The 17,106-nt window shown below is 46.5% G+C and overlaps 1 protein-coding gene across 1 annotated transcript in view; it reads right to left on the bottom strand.

Annotated features, from left to right (window-relative positions):
* Positions 1–17,106, bottom strand: part of PRSS55 (protease, serine 55) — a gene marked incomplete at its 5' end in the record, with an annotated part of 41,010 nt that overhangs the window by 19,981 nt on the left and 3,923 nt on the right. Inside the window, 2 exons of the mRNA XM_021709554.1 lie at positions 816–1,017; positions 9,666–9,955. Of these exons, the coding sequence (XP_021565229.1) occupies positions 816–1,017; positions 9,666–9,955 (492 nt within the window). The remainder of the gene's footprint in view (positions 1–815; positions 1,018–9,665; positions 9,956–17,106) is intronic.

Genomic DNA, 17,106 nt, shown 5'->3' with positions numbered 1-17,106 from the left:
AGTGGCCGCTCCCAGCCACCGCAGCCCTGACCTGCTGGGCTCCGGCGATCCTTCCACCTCAGCCTTCCGAGTAGCTGGAACTACAGGCGCGAGCTACCACGCCTGACTAATTTTTGATTTGTTGTAGAGATGAGGTCTCGTCAAGTTGCCCAGGAGGGTCTCGAAGTTGCAGGCTCAGGCCATCCACTCACCTCGGCCTCCCGAAGTGCTGGGATTACAGGCTAGGCCACTGAATCCGGCCGAGGGCTGCTTTCTGAGGGCAAGCCGTTCGGTTCCCTGCTCTTCCCCGCGGCTGGAACAGTAGAAGACGCGGCGAATGTTTGATGAATGAACAAGCAACAGCAGACGCACAGCAGTTCATGGCGATTGAGGGCTGGGAGGGGACGAGAGGGAAAGGAGAGGGGAGGGAGAAGCGGGGGAAGGAGGGAACGGTGGTGGCTTGATACTGCAGTCCCGTGTGAGTCCACTTTCGTGCGGATGGTGACGGCTGAGAGGGGTTGGCCAGGAGGGACAGACGGCCAGGAGGCCCAGGAGTGAGGGGAGGCTGTGGTGGCATCTGCAAGAGGGACGCCAGAGGCCGAGGGCACAGAGGCCAGTCTCACAAATCCCAGGGTCCTCCTTTGGCGTCCACGAAGGGAGCCTCAAAGCAGCAGGATGGGGGTGGGTCCAGAAGCACCTCTACAAAGTAAGGAGGCCTCTAGCTCCCTGGAGGCTTAAAGGGGTCTGGGGAGAGGAAGGACATGGGCTCTCAGGCGTCAGTGTCTAGGAGGGGGGTGCACCCACAGGCTGTCGCATGCCCGGACCATCAGGCTCACCACTCGGCAGCCCACTCTGGGAAGCTGACAGGCGCTGGCAAGGATGGCAGGAGCAGTGAAGCTGCCGATAGCAGAGGTGACTGTGGGAGCTGCGGGGTGTAGCTTGGGGACGTCATGGCTCCACCAAGTCAGAGGGCGGTCTTCGTGCCTCCTGGCCACCGTCTGGTGGTCCAGGAGCAGCCCCCGGTGAGCGTGCGCTGGGCTACGGGGAGGCGGGTAAGCACAGCACAGGGCTTTGCTCTCTTTGTCAAAGCCAGGGCTGTGTGTAGGTGGTGAGTTCCCCATCATTTGTGGCATTCAAGGGGGACAGCTAGTTGCTGGGGCTAATGCAAAGAACTTCAACAGGACTCAGTCCGATTCTAGGAAGGGGATTGGGGTAAGACAGATGACTGGATAGCTCCAAGGGTTTTAAGGGCTCGTGGCTCAGCTCTGCCTGGAGGTCTTTAGTTCTTCTGCGTGTCTCCTGTGCAGGCTTGGCTCCTTGCTTTATCTCCCTCGCTGCAGCCTCGTAACAGCCTTACGCTGTCCTGATGATGTGCCTCACCTTACAGGTAAGGGCCCTGGGACTCAGAGGCTCGTGTTCTCGGGGCTAAGCCGTGAGCTGTGGCTAGTTTGATTCTGGACTCAACCCCACTGTCATGACCGCTGCCCTCTCAGTTCTCAAGGGAACATGGGACAGGGGAGCCCAGACCCTGCACACCACCCCTGGGCGAGAGCAGCTCTGAGGCCTGACTCATGCTCCTTGAACCCCAGCCAAGGCTGCTTTTCCTCTTCCCATCTGTGCCCTGAGGCTGCCCACACCCCCTCTGAGCTCCTGGGTGATCTGGGGACAGCAGCACCCTGGCAAGGAGCTCTGCAGGAAGGGACCCCCCCATTCATACACACAGGCAAAGATCGAGAAGCCAGGGGCTAAAGACAGAAGACGCCTCTCACGGGGCAGGTGCTGATGAGAAAGTGCAGAACTCGGAATTGAACGGGCACTTTGCATTGCAGAGCCACAGTGCCCCATTAAGCTCTTCTGGGCCCAGAGCCCTGAGAAGCTTGGTGAGTCTTCATTGCTGAAGACAATGAATAATGCATAAGTCAGTACAGTCTCAATTCAAACGATGACTTGTGCGTCACAGCGAAGGCTTCATTCCAATCCAATCCGTGTTCCAATGTGATCCTATACTTCAGAAAGCCTGCGTCTGGCGGTCAGGTGACCCTATTTCTTGATGACTAAAGTTTGGGTCCTCTAGGGAAATGCTTCTCAAAGCTCAAAATGTGGACCGCTGCGAGTCTGCAGACTGCTTGTTACTGGCCCACGGAGAAGGAACACAAGCGTGGAGTGGGAACGCTTAGAAACCTTCACAGCCACTTGACAAAGTGAACGGATGCAGGTTGATTCTAACAATAAAAGTCTGGGCTTGCACTATATATGCTCATTTTAAAATTCTTTTTTGGGGAGTAATTCAACTTTATGTTTTGCAGAAATATTGATTTAAGATACATTAAAAATTAGCTGAGCGTGGTGGCTCACACCTGTAATCCCAGCACTTTGGAAGCTGAGGAGGGACATGATTGCTTTAAGTCAAGAGTTCAAGACCAACCTGGGCAACATAGTGAGCCCTGGTTTCTACAAAAAAATTTAAAATTGAATCGGGCACAGTGGCAGTGCACACCTGTAGTCCCAGCTACTCGGGAGGCTGAGGTGAGAGGATCACTTGAGCGCAGGTGCCCGAGACTATAGTGAGGCTATGTTCACACCACTGCACTCCAGCCTGAACAACAGAGCAAGACCCTGTCTTCAGTGAAATAAAATAAAATAAAAGTTAGAAATTTTTTAAAAAGCCCATTGTCTCACTGGGGTACTTCCAAATAGAAACTGTTTTCTGTGGTTCTTAATCTGGGGGATGGAAGAGATTTTGCCCCCCTCCCCTGGGGGAACCCTTGGCATTGTACAGGGATAGTTTTAGTTGTGGCAGCTGTGCTGAGGTTCTACTGGCTTCTAGGGGCTGCTAAATATCCTATAATGCACAAGACAGCTCCCACATCAAAGAATAAGCTAGCCCAAAATATCAGGGGTGCTGAGGTTGGGAAAGGCTGGTAGACACACTCACTCCCTCCTCTGAAAACCACATGGGTGGTGTGGCTCTCCAGGGTCAGGATGGCCTGGCCTTGCTTGAGCTGGGGTTTCAGAGCCCTGGCCCCTGACATCCAGGTCAGGTCTCGTTCTAGGGCCCCCGATGGCCACAGTTCTCAACAGTGTCCTTAGGCATGCACAAGAACTGGGCTAGAGACAGTGGTCTGCTTCTCCCAGAAGGACATCCTTGCTCCACAAGCAGGATTCTGCATGGGGATAGTAATCCCTGGTTTCTTGGATTCTCCCTCCCAGACAGTCACACTGAGCTGCAGCAGGAAAAGCAGGTCACATCTGGGTGGGATGGATGTGGCATTCACAGTGGGAAGACGGTATGTGTTTGTCGGGGCTTTGCACTCCTTTTCTGAATTCAGAACATGTGGGGAGCACACGAGAGAGCAGATACTGCCTTGTCCTCCTGGAAGGGTTGGCAGGAGATGGGGACTGGGACATTTCACTCACCTGCACACCCCATCCATCCCTCTCACCTGCCTGTAATTTCTCTCCCTCCCTTTTCCTCTGCTGCTTCTCCTGGCTCCCCTCCAGCTTGGAGGAAGCACCGGAGCAAGGATGTCACTCTGGGAGAAGCAGACTACTGTCTCTACCCTTAGCTTCTGTGCAGTGACACAGAATTTCTACCAAGGGAGATTAGCAGGCATTAAGAATGCCACTTCTGGCTGGGCTCGGTGGCTTAGCCTGTCATTCCAGCACTTTGGGAGGCCAAGGCGAGTGGATTGCCTGAGCCTGCAGGTTTGAAACCAGCCTGGGCAACTTAGCGAGAGCTGGTCTCTACAATAAATAAAAAATGAGCCAGGCCTGGTAGCTCATTCCTGTAGTTCTGGCTACTTGAAAGGATGAGGTGGAAGGATCGCCGGAGCCCGGTAAGTGGACACTGGGGTGGCCGTGAATGTGCCACTGTACTCCAGCTTGGGTGATGGTGTGAGACTCCAACTCAAAAAAAAAAAAAAAAAAAAGAAAAGAAAAAGAACATCTCTTCCTAATAGAACAAAAAAAATATGACACGTCAAGAAACAGGAACAAAGTATGGGACAAGTTCATGCCTAAGGATATTTTTGAAAACTGTGGTGATTTTGGTGTAAACAATTAAAAGGAAGATGTAGGTACATTATACTTGCAGCAACAAGCAAACCAGGAGACCAGACATAAGTGTAACAGAAAAAAGACCAGGGAAGATACAACTAAAAAGAGCCCTCTTGGGTCAGAGCATCCTCAGACTCTGCCAAAGTCCTGCCCCTGCAAAGGAGCCCTAGTTTAATTAGACCAGACTGTGAAGCATATTGTACCCCGGGTGTTGTCAAAAACAACAGGACAATCAACAGGCAATTACTGGAGACTAACAGCTGAGTGTGATATCAACAGAAGCTGACTATCCCTAGGAGACTCTGTTCCTGCCCAAGTCTACATTCTCTGAGAAGGGACATCACAGCCTACACACTGTGGGGGAAGAGCCTTCAATGAAGAAGTCCAGGCAAGCCACTAAATAAATAAGCAATCAGATAAGCCAAAACAACTAGACCTGGAGGAGGGGATCAGTATCTAAAGTTGATACACCATATGATCTTGTAATATAAATGGCCAGTTTTCAACCAAAAATTGTGTGACATGCAAAGAAACAGGAAAATTGCCACTCATAGACAGAAACAAAAGCAGCCAATAGAAACTGCCTGCGAGGGAGCCCAGATGTCAGACTTAGCCAACAAAAGACTTCAAAGCAGCTATTATAAATATGTTCGAGAAGCTAAAGAAAGCCATGTCTAAAGAATTAAAGGAGGGCCTGCAGACAATGTCTCATCAAGTAGAGCATATCAATAAAGGGAAATAAATTATTTTGAAGAGAGCCAAATGGAAATTCTAGCATTAAAAAATATAACAACCAGAATGAGAAATTGGCTAGAGTGGCTCAACTGTGGATTTGAGCTGGCTGAAAACATACATAATCAGAGAACTTGAAGACAGATAGAGATTATGTCATCTGAAAAGCAGAGAAAAAAAGAGAATGAATAAAAATGAGTGAAACACGAAACACCATTAAGGACACCAATTATGCATAATGAAGCATCAGAAGGAGAGGACAGAGAGAAAAGGGGGGGAAATATTCAAAGAAATGGCTAGCATAAAACTTCCCAAATCTGATGGAAAATTTTAATCTCTATGTAAAAGAATTTCAATGAATTCCAAGTGGGATAAACACAAAGAGATTTCACACCCGGACACAACATAGTCAAAACGTGGAACAACAGAGAGAAAGAGAAAATTCTGAAACTGACAAGAGAAAAACAACTTGTCATATACAAGGGAAACCAAGTAAAATTAACAGCTGATTTCTCATCAGAAACAACAGTGCCCAAAAGGCAGCGGGATGTCATAGTAAAATAAGTGGGGGAAACACACCAACCAAGAATCTTATATCCAGTGAAACTAACTTTCAAAAAAGAAGAAAAAATAAAGACGTTCCCAAATAAATAAAAAACCAAGACCATTTAGTGCTTTTGTTTCACCTTTGGTACATCAGCAGAACATTTCTCTTTGAGGACTTTACTCATCCAGGAAAACAAAAAAAAGTCACTTGAGGAGAGATTGGGTGAATAGGGAGGGTGTGGCATGGGGGCCATAATGTTTTTACTCAAAACTTGCTCCACATTCAGTGTGGAATGGGCAGGTACACTCGTAAATCACCCATCATGAAATGGGCAAAGGAGTTGAAAGACTCTTCCCCCAAAAAAGATTCACTGTAGCCGAAGCAGCCTCTCACAACAACGCTAGCTGGTACACTGATGCTGATGGATTCTTTGAACGCTTACTTGCTGGGGAAAGCCTGTCTTACAAGGGGGCGGCTCTCTAAAAGATAATTCTATTTTTTTCAGGGCCCCCCCCCACAGGTATTAGATACAGCACAATTGTTTCTTAGACACAAAAACATGCATAACAAAAGAGAAAATAGACAAATTGGACTTTAAAATTAAGAAGTTTTGAGCTGAAAATGATACCATCAGGAAAGTGAAAAAGATAACCCACAGATGAGGAGAAAATATTTTATAATCATTCATTTGGTAAAAGACTTATATCTAGAATATGTAAAGAACTCTTATACCTCAGTAACAAAAGGATACATAACCCAAGGATCTGAAAAGACATTTCTCCAAAGAAAATTTAAAAATAGCCACATAAAAACTGTTCAACATCATTTAATCATCAGGAAAATGAGAATCAAAATCACAGCAAAATATCACTTCACACCCACTAAAATGACCGTAATCAGAAGACAGTAAGATGAGGATGTGGAGAAATTGACACTCTAATACACTGCTGGTAAGAAGGTAAGACGGTACACTTTGGAAAACAGTTTGGAATTTGTTAAAAAGTTAAGCACAGAGTTACTGTATGACCCAGCAATTCTACTCTTAGGTATTTACCCAAGAAAAATTAAAATGAGTTCACAGAAAAAATTTGTATGTGAATATTCATAGCTAAAAGACAAAGTCTATTGATTTATAAAAGAAATCTGTGCTTTAGGCCTGGCTGGCTCCAGGGGCTACAAAGACATCATCAAAATGTGGAGTCCTCATGCCTTGGCCTCACTCTCAGAGTGGTGACTTTCCCACGGGGATCCCCAGAGGATCCAGGCTATGTTCAGGACCATGGAGCAGGCAGAGACCTACTCATTTCAGAGTTCCTATAAAAGCCTCAGGTAAGGTTCTCATTGCCAAGCCTGGCTCTGTGGCCAGCCTGAGATCCTGGAATGAGAGGCTTTCATCAGCCAGGCCCGGATCTATGCAGTCTCTGGGGTCAGAGGTAAGGTCGATAAGACCATAAAACATGGATTTCTAGAGAGGTGTGGTCATAAACTGGAAAGGGGGAGCTCCAAAATAAACAGGCTCACTGGGTACAAAGCAGACAAAACAGCCAACGTACAGCTCAGCCCTGATGTCCCCTGCTGTGGGAGGTAATCTTTAAGAAGGTGTTTGGGCTACTCTCAAGCCACCTCACCACAAAACTACTGTGAACAACCCCTGCCTTATTATTAAATACAAAATATTAACATTGGCAGTTACCCATTAGGCTAGTGGTTTCCAAACTTTCCCAGATCATGGAACTTTAGCATCTCAGCCATTTTTTTTTACAGTGTTACAGTGTTCACAGGCCAAAAGTAATACCTAACGATTGCATTCATTTTGTTGTTAGGTCCAAACAACTTAGTGGTTGCAGTCCACTCGATGTCTGACCCAGATGTTGCTGCTTTCTTCAGTGTCCAACAGGTGTTTCTGTGCCTATAGTGCCCCTATGCATCTGCAGGGGTGCCCTGGGGCAGCTCTGTGCAGTTTAGGAACTGCAGCTCTAGATATGAAAGGTCTGATAGGACATACTTGATCATCACTCGGCCTGATGAATCGCAAGCCAAATGACTGGATACTTTTTAAAGTCACCATTGCCCTACCATGACAAGGCATTACATGGATGGGTTACACATGAAGTGGCAACATTTCTTCCAGCTCACTCCCTTAGCAGCCTTGTCATCATTCTGAGGATCGATCTTCCTCTCTGTATTAGTCAGTTCTGCAGAGAAACAGAAGCAATAGGAGAGATAGAGAGATACACAGATACATACATCGATGAGAGGTAGCCATAGCTATGGCCATAGCCATAGCCATAGCCATGGCCATCGCCATAGACTTAGGTGTAGACATAGCCATAGCCATGGCCATAGCCATAGACTTGGGTGTAGACATAACCATAGCCATGGCCATAGCCATAGACTTGGGTGTAGACATAGCCATAGCCATTGGCATTGCCTGTAGCTGTAGATGGACATGGACATAGGTATAGAGTAGGTATAAATGTAGACATAGGCATAGACATAAACATATGGATATAGTTATAGGAGAAGAGGTTTATCAAAAGGAATTGGCTCACCTGATTACGGAGATGGGCAAGTCCCAACGTGCAGCGTGGGGTGGTAGGCTCGAGACCCAGGAGAGAAATGAAATCCAGATGAAATCCAAAGGCAGTCTGTGGGAGAAATTCCCTCTTGCGCGGGGAAGCCAGCCTGTTTGTTCTAGTCAAGCCTTCAACCGATTGGATGAGGCCTACCCACAACATGGAGGGCAGTCTGCTTAGTTGGAGTGTATCAACTTAAACATTAATCTCATCCAAAGACACCCTCTAAGTGGGCACATCAAATTAACGTTCACAATCCCCAGGTAGCCTTCACAAGGTGTTTTATGTTACTCCTACATGTTAGAACTCACGATGTGCTCACACCTACCCTTACCTTAAGGACAGCAACTTACTTTAACCCTTCTGTTGAGCGATCTTATTTTTGCCCCCAGGACTCTATTTTTCAAAATCATCTTCTCTTCATCTTCTATCCTGGGAGTCCTCTCTCGCGGAGCAGACAGGCCTACTCTCTTTTTGCTCAGCTCTCAATTTGTCACCGGTTCTCTCTTTTGATTCATCCTTGAGTCAAGCTGATGCTTGCCCTTGTGTGGAGTTTCAGCTAATCTTGCTCCGTGGCTCCGGCCCTCGGAGGAGCCTGCTCTGTTCCGCCAGCCCATGGCATGACCCTCTGTGCACTGGGTAGGACTCCCAGGCGGGGCACAGCCTCTAGCCCTCAACCGGCAGGCTGGATGTGGGGTGGATCACTGCTGCATGAAGCCCCTTGAGAAGGGGCTTCCGCCTTCTGTTCATGTAAACCCAGAACTGCCATGCCCCTCTTCCCTCTGGATTTGGATCCCCTGGGCCCCTGCCAACGATGTAGTGGCAATTCAGGGGACGCGAGGCTTAAATGGAAGAACCTGTTCTCTCCAGAGCCACAATCTCTTTGAAACAAGATTATGGGGGGGGGGGCTTTCCCCAGTTACCCCTTCTCCCATCCGAACCTGCTCTTCCAAGGCCCTAAAGCAGCACTTCTAAAAGACATTTTTTCAGAAGTTCCTGAGAAGCTGGGACTCAACTGCTGTCTGCACTACCCAGGCAAACCCAGGAGAGGTCAGCCAGCCAGAATAACCCTCATCTAAGGATATCTCCAGTGTCCATTTCCTTTTTCCTGGCCATGGCTTCCTGGTTTCAGTTTGGGGCCTGGCTTTCTCACCCATTCCCAGTTGGCACAGTTCCAGGTGACTGGCCCTCTGCTGGGGCCTGGGGTGGGCACTGGATCCTCGCCTAGGAAAGTATCTCTTTTGGCCACCGTGCTGGGAGCAGCAATGGGCTGTGGGTTTTATGGGTCATGAGAATGAGGCCACAGACCTCCACCGGAGTTCTCGGGAACAAGACTCCCTCTCTCTACTGTGATTGCTAGGCTGGCAAGAGGCACCCTGGAGTAACTGATCATTGTTGCGGTCACCACTGAGAAGTCCTTCTCGAGAGTGACAGCCACAGACAGCGGTCCCTGCCAGTATCTTTTCAGCCCCTAGATTCTGCCATGCCTGAAGCCATCCCACCACCTCTGGATTTTTTTTCTTTCTGTTATACATCTGTGAACACCTCTTTCTGGCTTAAGCCAGCTTGAATTAGACAACGGCCACCTGGAATGGCCAGAGTCCTGACGGACACATAGACCGAAAACCCAGCCCCCAAACTAGGGCTCCAGCCTTGGTTCCCAGCCCTGAGCTCCTGTCTGCCGCCAGGGCCTCTGCTGGCGGCACATTCTCACACAGCCTCCTTCGGTCAAAGAGTAGCATCTGTTTTATTAGCAGTAGAAAGTAGCTCTGAACCACATGTAGGGCCAGAGGCAGACCAGGAGCCAGAACCCAGGGCCGCCTGGCCCTTCCGAGAGCCGGGAGCCCGCCGATTTCCGGTTGGGAGGGGTCCTCATCGCCTCGGCCTCGTAGGGACGGCCCTCCACCTGGGTCACCCTCTCGATCCAGATGTCGTAGTTTGCCACCAAGGTGTATATTCCTGGGGTGTCCTTCTGCCCACAGCTCCTGCCCCAGCTGATGATGCCCACCAGGTACCACTTCTCACCAGGCTTTGGGGTGCAGACAAGAGGTCCTCCACTGTCCCCCTGTGAGCAGAGAACACAGTTCAGCCGGGAGTTCCATTGGAGGCCGGGCACAGATCGCTCTCGGAGGAGGGCTCCTCGGCCTTCCCGACGCTGGGCTGCCAAGGGACATCTTGTCCATGCCACTCTCTGCCCGCCCCTTCCGGCTCCATGGGAGAAGCGTGCTGCTGTCAAGCTGGCTCCAGGAGTCGTGGGGTGAGGGCATGGGGACCTGGTGGATGGGACAGGACTGAAGGGGGAGAGAAAGGGGGAAGGCTGGGTGAGCAGAGATCACTCCATGTGCAGCACAGAGAGATGGGAGCAGGAAGGTGGAGTGAATGTCACACAGGCTGAGGGACCAGAGGAGACTAGTTTTGAGGGTCTTATCAAACCAGAGGCTTTGGAAAGAGCTGGAAAGGAAATGGGACATGAGAAGCACTGCTAGGATTATGAGTTGGGTCTCCTTTGATGTTCTTCCAGAGGCGTGGGGGTGAAGACGCTTCTTGTTACGTCTTTGGCATGCGTGTCTGCTAAGAGCAAGTGAGCTAAGCTTTTCAGAATGTGTGGCCCTTCCAGGACGGAAACGCCATCTGTGACTCACAGGGTTAGCCAGCTGTACGGAGCTTGGGTACCAGGTCCCTGCCAGGCACCACATATACATGTGGCTTTCTTCCGTTCATCTTAACATAGAAAAATGAGCCTCCAGGGGCATGAAGGGCTTGCTGAAGGCCAGGGCCGGAACCCAGGATTTCAAAACATTTTTAATTATTAGGAGCATAGAATAATGATATATATTTATACAATATGTGGGATATTTTGATACAAGCATACAGTGTGTGTTCATCACATCAGGGAAACTGAGGGTATTCATCACTTCAACATTTATCTTTTCTTTGTGTTAGAAATATTTTAGCTTCTCTCTAGTTATTTGGAAGTATGCAATAAGTTATTGCTGACTGTGGTCACTCTATGTGCTACCGAATACTAGAGCTTGCTCATTTCATCTGGCTGCATTTTTGTGCCCATGAACCATTCCCAGTTTGTCTCCTCCCTCCTGTCTACCCTTCCCATCATCTGGCAACCGCCATTCTACTCTTCATGAGTCCAGTGTGGTTTTAGCTCCCGTTTATTAGTGAGAATATGAGACATCTGTCTTTCCGTTACCGGCTTACTTCATGGAATGCCCTCCAGTTCCGTCCACGTTGCTGCCGGTAGCAGGATTTCATGCTTTACAGCTGAAGAGTATTCCAGGATGCAGCTCTACCACTACCTTTACGCACTCGTCCGTCAGTGGGCACTTAGGTCGATTCCAAGACTTTGCTATTGTGACTGGTGCTGCGATCAAGATGGGAGAGCAGACATTGCTTTGGAACACCGACTTCCTTTCTTTTGAATATATACCCAAGAGTAGGGTTGCGGAATCCTATGGTAGCTCTCTTTTTAGTTTTTTGAGGAGCCTCCATGCCAGAGTCCAGAATTTCTGATGCCAAAGCCCACGCTCTCTCCACCTCTGCTTTGTAAGCGGTCCTTCTTTGGTGGGGAGACGATGTCCCTTTCTGTGATTCTAAAAACGTGACTGGAAGGAATGGAGCATGACCGTGGACTCCAATAAGGGAGGGGGAGGAGGAACACCTCCTGGCCATGATGTGCAAGGCCCAGTGTCAGCGCCTTGGCTTTTTTCTTCACCCACTCCACCAACTCACTCAGGGAGCTGTTTGGGTTCCCATGACTTCATGAGAAAATCGAGGTGCCGAAGAGGTTCGATCACTCTCATTTGATGAATCCCCATTGAGGAAAAGCTCATGGTTGGGCATTTGGGAGACAAGACGGCATGGTCCAGTAGGGGAGTTGAGAACGTCAACAAATAGGATGGACCGTGTTTGATGAGACAGAAGAAGAATGAGCAAAATATGGAAGCAGCACGGGGGAGGGTTGGATCTGTTGAGGGAAGTTCTGCCAGGAGGGACTTCAACGGATTTTTCTTGAAGGATGGACGGGAGTTGGACAGGTAGTGTGAAAGTATGTTCAGCTGGAGGACTGATTGCAGGAGAGGCAGGCCAGGGGTAGAGGGACGCTTTAAGAGGAGGTGACACACGGGAGGAGGTTGGGATGGAGATAGCTGAGATGGATTGAACCCTGCATGACCTTGTCACTGGTCACAGATGGACGTTGGACTTGGGTGGAGACGACTAGTCCCAAGGTCCCTAGCTGCCGTTTACGGGGACAACATGCAGGGGAAGGTAAGTAAGTGGGTGGACAGTTCCGAATATCGTTTGACTGTGGAACACGTCACCAAGCAGAGGGACACACAGACCTTCTCTGTGAATCTGCAAACAAGGCTCAAGGCTGCTCAAGGACACCAGCAGGATGGGCCAACCCAAATTACCTTTTCCAGCTCAAAACGTTGTCTCTAACATCCATCTGTTTTCTGGGGGGCAGGTAGTGGTCTTTCCTTTGCACAACTTCAAAGTCGTGGGGCAAAAATCAAGTCAATGAATCTCCCACTCAAATAGCGCCTTCCTACAATGCTGTTTTTATAATATTCTTCGTTTTATGATGGCATAAATGTTATAACAATCTTATTAAATTGTTCTCCTGGTTATGTCTTTACATAACAGGGAGAGAGCTGTCCTTGGGCAAATAACTTTCCTCAACCTCAGTTTCTGCATCATTAACATGGAGGCGGTATCAACTACTTCCTAAATTGTTGGCAGATGAAATAAAAAGAAAAGTATAAATCATTGGCAGGACCTATGTAGCAGTGAATGTTTCAGAAATCACATTCATACTATTGTTATGCCCTTGCATATTACAAACATTTCTTACATATTCATGTAACATAGACTGCCCTCATGCACTGCTGAGTGCCAGAGGGGCATCTGTAAATACTTGTCCTTTTATGTTTTTATGACTTTGATTTTTAAAAATCTTCTTCTTGGAAGGAAAGCAAGGATTGTCCCCAAAGGAGGGTCTGGCCTCTATCAGCAAGGAGCCAGTGCTGATAATAGCCCACTTAAGAGGGGCTTGCTTCCAAGAGCTAAGGCTGGTATTCCGGGAATCATCTGATGAAACACATGCCGACCACAGGATCCTCTCAAGTTCACTGCTGTGGGTTAAGTTACACCACGCGATCACTCCTGTCCAATCAGGGTAGAGGTGGATAACTTGGCTTCTGGGCCTGGCCCCCTCACTACTCATGTTGGATGTTGGGCAAAACGCTTGCATTCTGAATCCCTGTTTACTCGTTTGTCAAACGGGGAGAGTGAGCCTTGCCCAGTCCATCTTATAGGGTAACGCAATGGACAAAATTACGGACTATGATTAAAGAGCCGTGAAGTTATTACACTGCTTCTGATCTATGCTTATAGCTAAGGGAATGATTGATGACTAAAATAGCCATGTTTTCTCATCTGTAAAACAGGGTTTTAAATAAATGTGTTTGCACATTTCTTTTCAGTCCTAACAGTTCGTGATTCTAAAAGTCTAAGATTCTAGGAAGTGAAATGAGACTGCCATGCAACTGGGGTGAGTAATGCTTTGAAGATAGCATCTCAGAAAGGAGCCCATGTCTAATTCTGAGCCAGCTTGGAAGCCCCATAATCAAGCTGCCCACCAACCCAGTGGCTGCTTGTTCTGAACCCCCTTCTCCACCTGCAGACTTGTAGGACCCTTCAAGGTCTCTCTCAGATGTCCCTTCCTCAATGGCTACTTTACCAACAGGTGCTGGTAGCTGGCTTCCTTGGCTCATTTACCGGACAAATTTTTATTGGTCTTTGGCACGTGCCATGTGCTGCACTGGACACTGGGAATTCACCCATAAATAAGAAGCATTTCTGTTCAAGCTCAGGAGTCAGATTTAAAAAACAGACAGTGGCAGTTCTCTGTGATGACTGTTGCCGCAAGAAGGAGTTCCACAGAAGCGTTGCCTTACTATCTGGGATATGTTTGCTTTCTTATTTTGCTTGATAGTGCCATTTAAAAATGGTTTTCAATTGAGCTTTTTATTTTGAGATAATCTGACTCACATGCACTTGAGAGAACTAATGCAAAGAGATCCTATCTACCCTCAGTTTCCCCCAATCATATCTTGGAAAACCATTTAGTACCACATCACAACCAGGATACTAACATTGATATGGTCAAGATACAGGACATTTCCATCTTCACAAGCCCTCGTGTTGGCCTTGAATTGCCGCACTCACTTCCCTTTCACCCCTGACTCCCCCCATAACCCTCACTACTCTGTTCTTCATTTCTATAATTTCATCATTTAAAGAATGCTTGGTAAATGGAATCATACACTTTGGGATTTGGCTTTGTTTTACATAGCAGCAGCCTCTGGAAATCCACCCACATTGCTGCACGGATCAATAGTTTGTTCCTTTAAATTGCTGAGTGGTATTTCATGGTATGATGTTCCACAGTGTGCTTAGTCATCCATATGTCCTTTCATGTGTTGAAGGATGGTTGTCTCTACTTTCCACTTTTGGTTATTATGAATAAAGTCACTATAAACATTCCTGGACAGGTTTTTGTGTGAACATATTATCTTCATTTCTCTGGGGAAAGAAATACCCAACAGTGATACTTTCTGACTTGTATGGCAAGGGCATATTTAGTTTTCTAAGAAACTGCCAAACTATTTTCCACAGTGATTGGACCATTTTAAATTCCCACTAGCAATGTATGAGTGGTCCAGTTTCTCTGCATCCTTGTCAGCATTTGGTGTTATCATTATTTTTTATTGTAGACATTATGAGAGATGTATACTGTTACCTCATTCTGGTTTTAATTTAAAATTTCCTGATGGTTATTCATGTTGATAATCTTTTCATGTACTTATTTGCCATCTGCATATCTTCTCAGTTGCTTATTTGCTGTCTACACATCTTCTTTAAAGAAATGTCTGTGTCTTTTGTCCATTTTTAATTGAATTGCTTTTTAAAAAAATGTCATGGCTGAGAGTTTCTTACATGTTCTAGGAACAAGTACTTGTTGATTATTTCTCCCAGTCTGTAGTTCATCTTTTCATGCTAACAGGGTCTTCCATGGAGCAAAAGATTTTAATTTTGGTAAAGTTCACCTTATCAGTTTTTCCCTTTATGAATTGTGCTTTTGGTGTTAAGACTAAGAACTCTTTACCTAGTTCTATGTCCCAAAAATTTTGTTTTCTTTGTTTCTGAAAATTTTTGTGATTTTGCATTTAAGTGCATGACCCATCTTGAGTTCAATTTTAATTGAACTTTTTACTCTAGGAATTAATGTCTCTCCATTCTAAAAAAGATTCTTTACTCTTATTTACTTTGTTTTTTCATATCCTATGTTTATCAATAAATTGAATCCATGTCTATTAGTCCAACTCTCTATTCTAGCTTTGACATATCTTGGACATTTTGAATATTTTGTTACAAGACTCTGGTTCTTATTTAATATCTTGTGAAACTGGAATGGGAGAAGGAGAATAACAACTCTCTTTTTAAATTTTAAAGATGTGGGGTACAATTCACGGTTAGGTACATAAGTGGTCATCGTACAAGGATACCAACTCTTTACTGTAGAACTGAGGTAGAAATCCTCACTTGGGCCAGCGATACCACCAAAGGAAGGGGCACAGGTGCTCAGTAACACCAGGTGGGATGGAAGTCTTGGCCCCTGAGAGGTCTCCATTGACATCGAAGGGGACAGATCTGGCTCATTACTACTAAGTGGTGGTGAAAATCTTGGCTTTCCAATTGGCCTCTTCTGACATCACCCTGGTGGACAGGGAAAGTGAGGTAGTCAAGGTTAACCACTTGATCTTGGTTGAATGGAGTTGAGATTATGGATTTTTTTCCTGGATGTTTTGCTATAATAGAATGTTTATTGTCAAAAAGTTTCTGTCTTGCTGGGTTGTCCCTTTCTAGTCCTTTGGCAAGAAAGAGAGGACTTTTTCTGTTTGGGGGTGTGTGTGGTTGTTATTGTTGTTAGTTTTTGTCTGTGCCCATTGGCATTTCTGAGTAGCAAGCTTCATTAGCATCCAGGATCTCTCCACCTTTCAGTCATTTTGTTTTCATTTTACAAGATAATGACAAATGGTTTCAGTTGTATTTAGCGGAAAGGATTGAGAGAAATATATCTGCTCCATCTTGTCTGGAACCAGCAGTCTCAATTCTCTGCTTTGTCTTTTCTTGTATAAACTATTGTTTTAAGTTGTCCAGAATGTAAAGAAATTCAAAACACAAGGTTCACATGTCTCTCTTTTTGGCCCTTGCAGTACTCACCACACGATGGACTCTTAGGACCCAAGGCCATGCTGCTGGGGTCCACTTCTTCTTACTTCGAGTGCATTTTCTTTCTCATCTCCCTCCATTGCTTCCAATCCATGTTCAAGCAAAATTCTCCCAAGGCCTTGACTCATAGTCAACCAGGGAAAACTTCCAATTTCTTTGCATTCAACCATGATAGGTAATTCTGGAGAAAAATACCCTTCCCTTCCATGGGCAGCCTCTCCATCACTGTTCAGAATATTTAATGTCTACATTTTCAGTTTTACACCAATGACAAGATCCATGCCCAGACAATGAGTGGGTGCCAACCTTTCAGTTGGGATTAAGTGGACTCATCAGAATGGCCACTCCTAAGATGAAGCATCTTTGAGCTTTGAAGACAAATCTCATCTTTCATCCTTAAAGCCAGAGGAAGCGAATTTATGACTTTTCCCCTACTTTTCTGACTATTGATACGTTTTTTAACAAAAAATTTTGTGTTCATTTTATTACAGAGAAACTAAGAGATCAACTTTGGTTCCATGAAACCCAGATGCATCACCCAATATATTATGGTTGTTTGTTTACCCACTACCTGTTCAGGAGTCCATGGGCTCCCTTCTTGTCTCATTCATGAATCCCCAGGGTCTAGTATGCTCAACAAAGGCTGTTAAATTAATAAATTAAAATAACTTCTTATATAGATCTCAAATCCTCCTTGGTTTTTTGTTTCCAAAGAATTTCCAGAGGTAGACAAAGCCTTAGAGTCCTATTTACAAGGGAGGACCCCTCCAAAAATGCCAGAATTATCTTTTTGAGAGTGGGATCCTTGTAGCACAGGCTTCCCCTACTAGGTAAGTATTCTAGGAACCCATTGCCATCAGTGGACCAGCTAGCATTGTTGTGACAGGCTGCGTTGAGGAAGAAACA

The sequence above is a fragment of the Carlito syrichta genome, unplaced genomic scaffold (assembly GCF_000164805.1).
Source record: "Carlito syrichta isolate Samal-C Ts95f unplaced genomic scaffold, Tarsius_syrichta-2.0.1 Scaffold255597, whole genome shotgun sequence".
Lineage (NCBI taxonomy): Eukaryota > Metazoa > Chordata > Mammalia > Primates > Tarsiidae > Carlito > Carlito syrichta.
This window is presented reverse-complemented; position numbering and strand designations above follow the sequence as displayed.